Below are 10,379 nucleotides of genomic sequence, written 5' to 3'. Positions count from 1 at the left end.
GGACATAAAGGTCACGACCTTCTGTCGAATCGTCAGCGAGTTTGCTCTGGAGTATCGTACGTGCAGAGAGCGAGTCATGACGCAGAGACGTAAACGTGCGGCTCACAGAGAGAGAACCAAGACCAGAGGGAAGATGATCACTGAGGTCAGCTCATAGCTCCGCCCACATGCACAAAGCCCCGCCCTCAATAGAACTGTAGTCACTGTAAAGTCAGTGAATGTTTATATTACTTTGAGTCATCCGTTGTCTTCTCCTAGTTTTCACATATTTAACTTTTTAAATGTTTTTCTGGTTCTCCGTCTTCTCGTCCATCATCTCTTGATCATTTCAGAATTCACTCTCATTTTATTTTCTCTTGTCGACAGACGGAGAAGTTCTCGGGGGCGGTGCAGGACAGCGCCACCCCTCTGTCCCATGCGTCCGCAGTGGAGACGGAGCAGGATCAGGTGGAGGAGCACGAAAACATGAAGAACATGCTGATCAGCACTGATGTTGGACTGAGACGGTCAAGAGCTGTCCGCAGTAAGACTCTGTCCTCTGTCTCCTCTTCCTGTTGTTGTGGTTCTGGTCTCTGGTTCTGATCCACAGTTGTCGGTTCTGGTTTTGTGTGCAGGTCTGGGAAGCGTCAGTTCTGGTTTTGTGTGCAGGTCTGGGAAGAATGAGTCCGTCTCAGATGTTTGTGGCCAAAGATGATGGTTCCAGCTCCCAGGATGATGCCACGGACGACATCATGGACCGCCTCGTCATGTCAGTTACCCAGAATCCCTCGCACCGAACGTCAAGCCCCAAAACCCGGAAAAGGTCCAGACTGAACAGGAAGTCAAGTGAGTGCAAGTGACGACGTCACCTGACGTCTGACCTCAGAGAGTCCGGCTGAGCTCTGTGTTCAAAACAGTGTTATCACAGAAAAACCTGATACGCGTCTAATCTCACTCTGATCCTCAACTGTCCCTGAGAGACAGGGACAATGGCATTTTCAGTGGGGACATCACACAGAGACAAATAGACAGAGACTCTGAGACAGAGGCAGTGAGATTTATACATATGGACTGATTGGATTAGATGACCATGTTTTCTGGACTATAAATCGTTCAAGAGTATAAGTTGCAGCAGTGCCCTCTAGTGGCTGTCAGTGTAAAAATAACAAAAGTGAAACGAAATATTTTAATATAGAAGTCGCACCTGAGTATAAGTCGCAATCCCAGCCAAAGGATAAAAAAACTGGGATTTATAGTCCAGAAAATATGGTAGATTAGATTAGAATAAATTATTGATCCCACACAGGTGAAATTGTTAACTATAATTCAAACTCGAGTTTCTGTAGACTATTAAAAAAATAAAAAATATATATGTGCGGTGTCCCTGATATTGACGATATTCTTATTGAACGACCTCAAACACAGTCATTTATGTTCAGGATAAAAAATATTTAAAAAGTCAGGACTTCCACCTCGTCCTCTGTGATCCTCTGTGTCCAAAACACTGTTATCTCACAAAGACCTGATCCCCGTCTACCACCTGTCCCTGAGCAGGCCGTGACCCACGACTTCCCCAAACAAAGACTCAGACACACGTGTAATAAAAAGTTGGACATCGTCCCCCTGATGAAGACAACTCCAGTGTCTCACAAAGTCTTCTGAGACATTTTGAGCCTGGTACTGGCGGTCAGTGTCATGTGTCCTTCTGTCTGTCTTTCAGTAAGGAGGACTCTGAAAGGAGGTCTCAGTGTGGACATGGTCCAGGCTCTGGGACTGGATGGCAACAAGAACACAGACAGACTGTGATCGGTTCATCCATCATGACTGATCAGAGACACTGATCCTGGAGCGGATGGTCGTCAGTAGACAGGAAGTGGACAGAGGACGTGGACGAGAGCTCTACCTTATATTTCATCACACAGCAGTCACAGACACGAACTGTCCTCTACAGTTATATTTATCTTTTTAGTTTTTTTGTTTTAAGATGAAGTTTGTTGTGATCAAATGCACACACACTCACTCACACAAACACACACAGGAAGTAACTGTCACATGACACTCCTCTATGTCACTCTTGGGTGCTGTGGTGGACACAGTCCAGTCCTCTCACCACCTTCTGTCTTCAGATTAGTTTGTTTTAATTTAACATTTTAATAAAATGTATCAACACTTTATGAATTTGATGAATAAAGATTATTGATCAGTTTTTGTCTGACTCGTGACTCTGACTGATCAGGACTAGGGATGAAACCGTGCACTCGACTCACGATAAGATGATCAAGGTGATTCTCTGTTACCAATATGATTTTTTTATTTTTTTTAAATGACCTCGAGACAAATTCTGACCAAATACAGAATGTCACATGGCTAAGTACGGACCTAGAGGGTCACAACCAACGTTTTTAGACACATACCGCCACCTACTGTACGAGAGTGTGTAGTCTCATGACATGTACTTTTTACGCTTTGATGCGCGATTCAATTTTTTATTTCAACCAATGCGTATCGTCACGGATTTGTATCGATACCTACAATACCTGAAGTTCTTTAGCTCTGTGTTTCAGTTGCTGTTTATTGACCAATTTATATAATCAGTAAAAACAACTTGAAATCCCTGAACCTGCCCCCCCCCCCACACACACACACACACCATCCACTTTAGAAACTAATGTGTTACAGTAATTGCTCATTCAACGCTGATTAATTTCCGATTGTGTGGTGGTAGAAATGAATGTGTTACAGTAATTGCTCATTCAGCGCTGATTAATTTCCGATTGTGTGGTGGCTCAGCACGTTGTCAATCAAATGGTGACGTCAGTTCGATGACTTAATTTTCCGGTCGTCTTTGTCTGACTACCTCCTCCAGGATTATTGACTTGTGGACAACAGCGTCTTTTCTTGTCCACTCAGCCTGTGTGTCTCGGGTTCCAGCAGCAGGGGGCGCACAGCGTGCACTCATCTGTAATAATTAATTTTATTCATTAATTTATTCCAATGTTACCTGTTGCACTCTACTGTTATGTGTTACCTGTTGCGCAGTCGTGTGTGATTTAAGGTGGACTGTATTTTCTCGGCCGTGTCACGTGTGCCTCTCCCGTGTCCCCTCCTCCGTGTCCTTTCGGAGCCTGAGCGTGCGTGTGCATGTGTGAGGTTGTGTGCGTGTGCGTGGAGCGTATATAAAATGACAGTCATGTCACTTCTCTGATCTGTGATTAAAGATGCCGCTGCTCCTGCTGCTGATGCTGCTCCTCTCCTCCTCCTCCTCCGTGGATCCGTCCGGGACAGGAGCACCTTTGCTGCGTACTTCACAGCTGGGCTCCTCCGCCTCCTCCTTCTCAGCCTCATCCTCTCCGCCTCTGTCGCTCCTTTCCCAGACCGGCGCAGGACACGGGCCTCCCGGTGTCGGCTCGGCCCGCTCCGCTGCGGCGGTGGACGGAGAGGAGAAGGCGGAACACAGTCACGACCATCACGGCGGCGGGTTCCATGTGGTTCAGTGGGAATGGAGCTACGTCCAGACTCCGTACATCATCGCCATGTGGCTGCTGGTGGCCAGTGCAGCCAAGATCCGTAAGTTGTTGTTCCTGAAACCAGGCTCCAGATCCAGGTCCTGGTTCTGATCTTGATCCTCATTAAAACAGTGTCAGGTTCCTTTAAAAAGTTCTGGCTTGAAAAACGTGATGAAAGTTGTTCTTATTTTCTCCAGATGTTTTGTTGATTGATTTACTTTTTGATGGATCGATTGGTCGATTGATTGAATAACTGATTACTGATTGATTATGGCTACACCAAATCTGACAGTTGTGAAAGGATGTGTTGGAAAATGTTGTCAGTATGACTTCATTATAACAGGGTCAGTCAGAAAGTCCTCAGACAGATGTTTATCATTTCTACAGGTGTTATGTGTTCATGACAAAAACCAGTTCAGACCAGTTTTTCTCACCATATCTTTGTCCAGGCTCCAGCTGTGTGACCTTTGACTTAATCTGTGACCTTAACCTTGAGAGTTATTTTTATTATTCTCATTCAAAGTGTTTTATACATCTGAAAATCTGAGAAAAAGTTTCTCCTTAAAGCAGTTTACAAATTTAAATTTAACATTTGGATTTGAATTTTTTTTGGCTCTAAATGGATTCCACAGAGAAATTATAGATAATGGAGTTTAAATCATAGTGAAAAGAAGGTAGACTTCTCCTGCTGCTTCGTCTTCGACTGTTTTTTTCCATGGAATTTTTTAAAGAACATTGAATGTTCGTGCATCTGTTTCCCTTCTGTCTATATGTTCTGTGTCTTTGTTTTTCTGCTGAGAGTCTGTCCAGATCCGCACACAGACACTGGTGACTCAGTGTGACATTAACAAGACATACATGCTGCTCATTTATGTGATAATGTCACACACACACACACACACACACACAGAAACAATGAGAGCCCGTTTCCTCCGCTGATTTTCTGACTCAAACACACGAGTGTTGACACACACACACTTTTATGCATTTTTGCTGTAGTTCAAGTGTTCTCAAACGGTGGTACGAGTACCACTAGTGGTACTCATACTCACAGTCTTGAATATTGTTATTCTCAATTTTATAATTCCTAATTTTAGTATTCCTGATTTTATTCTGAAAGTCTCCTTGTACTCCTGCTACAATATCTGTTTGTGTGTGTCCACGGCAGTGTTCCATTTCTCTCAGCGCCTCACCACGGTAGTGCCGGAGAGCTGCATGTTAATCCTCCTGGGTCTGGTTCTGGGGGGGGTCGTCCTGCTGGCCAACAAGAGGCAGCTGTACCAGTTAGACCCCGCCCTCTTCTTCCTCTTTCTGCTGCCAACCATCGTCGGTGATGCCGGTTACTTCATGCCGTCCAGACTCTTCTTCGACAATCTGGGCACCATCCTGACGTATGCCGTGGTGGGAACGCTGTGGAACGCGTTCTGCTCCGGGTTCTGCCTGTATACAGCCAAGCAGCTGGGGATCATAGGTCAGTAACTGAAGGTCAAAGGTCACTCTAGGTGGTGGTGATGTCACCATAATGTGTAGAGCTAAAGTCAAGCTTTCTGTGTTTGTGGTGCTAATGCTAGGCTTGGCTAGCTGTCAATTAACCTGGACCTTTACTGTACAGCAGGTGGTGTCACAGTCATTTCCACTGCGGGGCCACATGAGCAATAAATTTCCCCTTGAAGGGCCAGTTGTTAATGGAAGTCTGTATAGATGTAACTGCTCATGAACTGTTTCTGTAATTTATTATTATTTATTCAAGTTACAAATATTGTACATTTGCTCTGTTGTATTTAGAAAAATATTGCAAATGCTGATCTTACTACTTCTCTGTGGTTAAAACTACCACTACTACTACTGTCTTTGGATTCCTGCTTGACCAACTACCCACGTGGGTAATTAGCTAAGTTAACTACTGTCGGGCCCTTGGTTAACCGCTCTCCTGTGACTGAACTGGACCGAGTTAAATCATTGATTACTCAGTTATGATGAATGTGTTGTTATCCTTGTCTGTGTGTGTCTGTGTGTGTGTCTGTGTAGATGAGTGCGTCCAGGCCGACCTCATGGACTTCCTGTTGTTCGGTTCCCTGATCTCGGCTGTAGACCCGGTGGCGGTTCTTGCTGTTTTTGAGGAGGTTCACGTCAACGACACACTCTTCATCATCGTGTTTGGAGAGTCGCTGCTGAACGATGCCGTGACTGTGGTGAGTCAACGACACCTGAAGAGATGATGAAAATTCATGGTCAAAATGTTTCAAATGTCAAAACTTCCTGACTTTATTTTTCAGGTTCTGTATAAAGTCTTCATTTCCTTTGTGGACGTCGGGCCACAGAACGTCCAGACAGTGGACTACGTTAAAGGCGTGGGTAAGTTATATCACCTGATAGTCGTCATGTGATCACCTCCGTATTTTATCATCGATGCCTTCTTCCTCGCAGCCTCTTTCTTCATCGTCAGCTTGGGTGGAACTTTGGTGGGCGTGGTCTTCGCCATCATTCTGGGATTTGTCACCCGTTTTACTAAGAAAGTTCGTATCATTGAGCCTCTCTCTGTCTTCCTGCTGCTCTACCTGGCGTACCTGACCGCTGAGCTCTTCTCACTTTCTGCCATTCTATCGTAAGTGCAACCACTGGAGTCGCAGAGGCCTATAGTTAGATTGAACACAATATCTTGACCATGAAGTGTTTGTGTTTTTCTTTATTTTCAAAATTCATCAAGCTGGCCAGATTAAAAACCCTAGTGGGCCGGTTTTGGCCCATAGGCCGTATCTAAACTGAGATAATAAATGTCTAACATCAAATCCACTGAGTGATTACTATTAATTACTGAAGTAGGGCTTCATTCATTCTGTTGTCAGGATGACCTTCTGTGGCATCGGTGCCAACAAATATGTGGAGGCAAATATTTCGCAGAAGTCTCGTACGACGGTGAAGTACACAATGAAGACTCTGGCAAGCATTGCTGAAACCATCATCTTCATCTTCCTCGGTATCTCTGCTGTTGACAAGACCAAGTGGGCGTGGGACACGGGCCTGGTGGCCTGCACGCTCGTCTTCATTTTCGTCTTCAGAGCTGCAGGTGAGTTCTGATGACATCACTGGTCAGGTCAGGTGTCACCGCTGTTTTCACTGACCATCGCTGCCCGTCTGTCTCCCCCAGGGGTGATTGGTCAGACCTGGATTCTCAACCGTTTTCGGCTGGTTCCCCTGGAAAAGATTGATCAGGTGGTGATGTCATACGGTGGCCTTCGGGGGGCAGTGGCGTTTGCTCTCGTCGTGCTGCTGGATGGTGACAAGGTCAAAGCCAAAGATTACTTTGTCGCCACGACCATCATTGTCGTCTTCTTCACTGTGATGTTCCAGGTGAGAGGGCCAGGGTCCGACGACCTCTCAGTCTGACACAGACCACAGACCTGTGCAGTTAGTCATGGGAATGTTTGTTTTTTGACCAGGGTTTGACCATTAAACCTCTGGTAAGATGGCTAAAAGTTCCACAGTCCACGAACAGGAAACCGACAATCAATGAGGAGATCCACGAAAGGGTGATGGTTCTATTTTCTTTGTTGATTTTCATCCAATGTCCCAGATGTTTTGTAGTTGAACAAAAAATGCACATTTTATGAGAAAAACACACAGAAACAGTCTCCTGTTTGTGTGTGTGTGTGTGTGTGTTCAGGCCTTCGACCACATGCTGGCAGCAGTAGAGGACGTTGCAGGACTGCAGGGCTACCATCACTGGAGAGACAAGTGAGTCTGCTGAGGCTGTCACTATATCAGATCACCACAGTGTGGTGCTAGTGAGATGACGTGTGTGTGTGTGTGTGTGTGTGTTCCCAGGTGGACGCAGTTTGACAAGAATTACCTCAGTAAAATTCTGCTGAGGAAGTCCGTGTACAGAAAGAGTGAACTGTGGGAAGTTTATCAGAAGATCAACATCAGAGATGCCATCAGTGTCATCGACCAGGTGAGAGACCGACCGACCACACTGTCACCCACATGGAGGGTCAACCAGCAGAGGGCGTTTTCGCGCTGTGATGTTTTTCCATAAAAAAAAACCTTAAAAAGAACTCATGTTTCATTAGCTAATACTGTAGTCCGTTGGTCTTTGCTGGTGTTTCTTGTCATGAAGATGGTTATAAATACATTAAATAAATGAGTAATAAATATTGATGGAATCTGTACGAGGTGAATAATTGTCTCTTGTCTCAATGTATAATTCATCTGTAGGGAGGGAACGTCCTCACGTCGGCTCGTCTCTCTCTCCCCTCAGTGGCTAGCAGAGCTTCACTTCCCGAGTTCACCACTGTCACTAATTACCTGTGAGTCATGTGGGGGCTTGTTCACGTTGTTGACGCTGCTGCTGGTGTTTAGTTGATGTCCTGTTAGTGATGGATGTTTGTGTGTTGTCATTGATGTGGTCCAGGCGCGAAAACGGCAGCAGTGTGTGTCTAGACCTGCAGGTGATCGACAACATTCCTGGTGCCAAAATGAAGGAAGACACCGAGACACATCACATGTTGGCTGAGAATCTGTACAAGCCCAGAAAACAGGTAGTGTAGTTCACACAGTGGATGAGCAATTTCAAACACACGAAAATCACCACTGGTTGTGATCTACTACAGAACAGAGAAGGTTTATTTCTTCACCCTCTTATCTCCATGTCCTCTTATCGTGTCTGTCCAGTATCAGTCCCACTACAGTCGTCACTTCATGCCTGTGGGAGAGAAGGAGCGTCAGGACCGTGAGGTTTTCCAGAGAAACATGAAGATCCGCATGGAGCGATACAAGTCCACACGTCACAAACGACACAAGAAAGAACGCAGTCTCAAAAAGGTGAGACACTCCAACCACACCTGAAGGACAAAGGACGTGGACACTGAAATTTGAGTCTTTAATGTGACATGTCAGAGTGTGTTGATCAACAATTCCAACCAGTATCTTCTTCCTTCAGCAGCGTGGCTCCGACACTAAGGAGGACGGCGGTGGAGACAAACCCAGACGTAACGTCAGCTGGCAGGACAAAGGTTACTGTGAGACAGATTTCCACTAACGTTTTGTTGACACTGTGATTCAGAGAAAGTGACGTTTTTGTGTGTTCAGACCCAGGGGGCGTGACAATGGACATAGATGAGGACAAAGCCAAAAACTCTGACGAAGACGTCGGGATCACCTTTGTGGCTCGTAAAGCTGAGACACCAAAACCGAGACCAAAGTCAGGTACTGACGCCTGATTGACTATTTGCTTGACTGGTGGATTGATCTTAAAGGCTGCTGTCTCCTGTTCCCTTCTTCAGTCCCCCCTCCTCTAGAGAGGGGTCAGAGCCCGACTGATGGTTATCCCTCGCCTGTCTCTGGAGACGATGTCCTGCCATGGAAGGGCGGCATGGGTAACTCACTGCCCTGTGTGTCTGTAGAAGCGACAAAGATCATCCCTGTGGATCTACAGCAGGCCTGGAACCAGAGCATCTCCTCGCTGGAGAGTGTCTCCTCACCGCCGGCTCCCCTAGAACACATCCAACCTCGGTTGAGTGCCCTCTCCAGGCCGGATGTCCCACGTCCAGCCTCATACATTCCACCAGGCAGGATTGACAGAGGAACAACCTCCAACACAAAGCCAGTGCTGCAGCGCTGCTCTGGTATACAACAGAAGAACAGAAAGATGAAGGAGGAAGAGGAGGAAGAAGAGGAGGAGCCGCCAGAGACACAACCACTTATGTTGTCCTTAAGACCGCCCACCACCACCACCCTGCCACCACCAGCACCTCCATCAACCTCTGCCCCAGGCTCAGACAGGAACAGGAAACCCTCTGTTTACTTGAGAAATCTGGGTGCGACACCTCCTAGTGGCAACAGTGAGCTTTGCAGTCGGCGCCCCACACACCTATAGTGGGCGACCAACGCTCTCCAGTCACAGCCTCCAGCTCCACACACACACACACACACTTAAGGTTAGTTATTTAACTTCATGGTTTTCAGATATGAATTCTGAAGTACAACTCAGCTAAATTTTTTATTTAACAAAAAAGAAATCCCATCTTTAGCTTAAATTTTAAATCACTCATCCTCCATTTAATCGGCAAGTTAAAAATACACAGAACATTAAGTACCTGGGTTTTGTTAATCCCCGGTGTTAAGATCACATGATCCGAGTTTGGTTCAGGTTTCAAATTTGTACTGAGTTTAAATGCCACATTCCCAAGTTTCATTGTTTCATTATGTCTGGACTTAATCCTGAATCCCAAATAAAGCAATTTCGTCAAGATAAAAAACATGCTAATTATCTGCTTAAAGGTTAAATCCTAAGATTTCACTTTTCCAGGTTTATTTCCGAAGGTAAGAAACATTATGAAACTCTGGGATAAAATATTTATCCAGAACCCAAAAGAAGAAATCAGCAAGAAGAAAACAACAGAAACAGGAAAAGCAATTCTCCGTTCACACAGATAACCCCAGTCTCCTCTCTGTCTTTGTCCCTGTCTCTGTTTGGACCTCCTTCTAAACAGAAACATTACCACCACCTGCTTCTCCATCGCAGTGATTGTTAATGTCTGGGAAACTGACGTCAGCCTTGAGGTGAACTCTAAACTCATCACTGCCTCCTGTACTGTGTACCATCCATGACAAATGTGAGGGACCAAACCAGTCATTGACATGTTAAAGTCCAGTCTGGTCTGAATGCAAAATGAACGCAGATCAAATTTAAAAGACAGAGTCTGGATCTGTTCATTTACACATTGCTAAGTCAACAATGAATAAAACTGTTTCTAGTTGCTGTTGAGAAAGTTTAATGCACTTTTAAACCCAATGTAAACAAAGTACTGTAAAAAAAAAATACCGTGCTCTCAGAATACTACCTAACCACACTTTGAGTGTAATGCTAAGCTAACTATTTTCCTGGAGCTGCTA

The 10,379-nt window shown here is 45.4% G+C and overlaps 2 protein-coding genes across 9 annotated transcripts in view; both read left to right on the top strand.

Annotated features, from left to right (window-relative positions):
- Positions 1-2,185, top strand: part of fhod1 (formin homology 2 domain containing 1) — a 19,276-nt gene extending 17,091 nt beyond the window's left edge. For all 6 annotated transcript variants that reach the window (XM_025055579.1, XM_008310322.3, XM_008310321.3 and 3 more), the window contains 4 exons: positions 1-145; positions 367-523; positions 649-825; positions 1,700-2,185. The exon at positions 1-145 is cut by the window's left edge and continues 39 nt beyond it. In XM_025055579.1, the coding sequence (XP_024911347.1) occupies positions 1-145; positions 367-523; positions 649-825; positions 1,700-1,785 (565 nt within the window). In that variant the 3' untranslated portion in view covers positions 1,786-2,185. The remainder of the gene's footprint in view (positions 146-366; positions 524-648; positions 826-1,699) is intronic.
- Positions 2,186-3,166: 981 nt separating this feature from the next.
- Positions 3,167-10,303, top strand: slc9a5 (solute carrier family 9 member A5). 3 transcript variants are annotated; one of them, XR_003049719.1, is made up of 17 exons: positions 3,167-3,546; positions 4,654-4,956; positions 5,514-5,677; positions 5,762-5,840; positions 5,913-6,090; positions 6,332-6,552; positions 6,634-6,836; positions 6,926-7,015; positions 7,150-7,220; positions 7,311-7,437; positions 7,701-7,792; positions 7,897-8,023; positions 8,157-8,306; positions 8,425-8,497; positions 8,574-8,690; positions 8,768-9,421; positions 9,977-10,303. XR_003049719.1 is itself a non-coding variant. In XM_025055581.1 (16 exons), exons 1-16 carry the CDS (start codon positions 3,198-3,200, stop codon positions 9,358-9,360), a joined length of 2,934 nt encoding a protein of 977 aa, XP_024911349.1. In that variant the 5' UTR covers positions 3,167-3,197; the 3' UTR covers positions 9,361-10,303. The 3 variants fall into 3 exon arrangements, 2 of the variants coding, with proteins under 2 accessions (XP_024911349.1, XP_016888107.1); XM_025055581.1 differs by having other exon boundaries at positions 8,428-8,497; positions 8,768-10,303; XM_017032618.2 differs by having other exon boundaries at positions 8,768-10,303.
- The last annotated feature ends 76 nt before the right edge of the window (positions 10,304-10,379 follow it).

This window comes from Cynoglossus semilaevis, chromosome 5 (genome assembly GCF_000523025.1).
Source record: "Cynoglossus semilaevis isolate Cse_v1.0 chromosome 5, Cse_v1.0, whole genome shotgun sequence".
Taxonomy (NCBI): Eukaryota; Metazoa; Chordata; class Actinopteri; order Pleuronectiformes; family Cynoglossidae; genus Cynoglossus; species Cynoglossus semilaevis.
This window is presented reverse-complemented; position numbering and strand designations above follow the sequence as displayed.

Excerpts from the sequence above, each read along its gene's own strand:
- slc9a5 (XM_017032618.2), top strand. The coding sequence starts at position 3,198 with ATGCCGCTGCTCCTGCTGCTGATGCTGCTCCTCTCCTCCTCCTCCTCC. Across the intron at positions 3,547-4,653 it reads GGCCAGTGCAGCCAAGATCC|TGTTCCATTTCTCTCAGCGC; the intron begins GTAAGTTGTTGT and ends TGTCCACGGCAG. Across the intron at positions 8,691-8,767 it reads AAAACCGAGACCAAAGTCAG|TCCCCCCTCCTCTAGAGAGG; the intron begins GTACTGACGCCT and ends TCCCTTCTTCAG.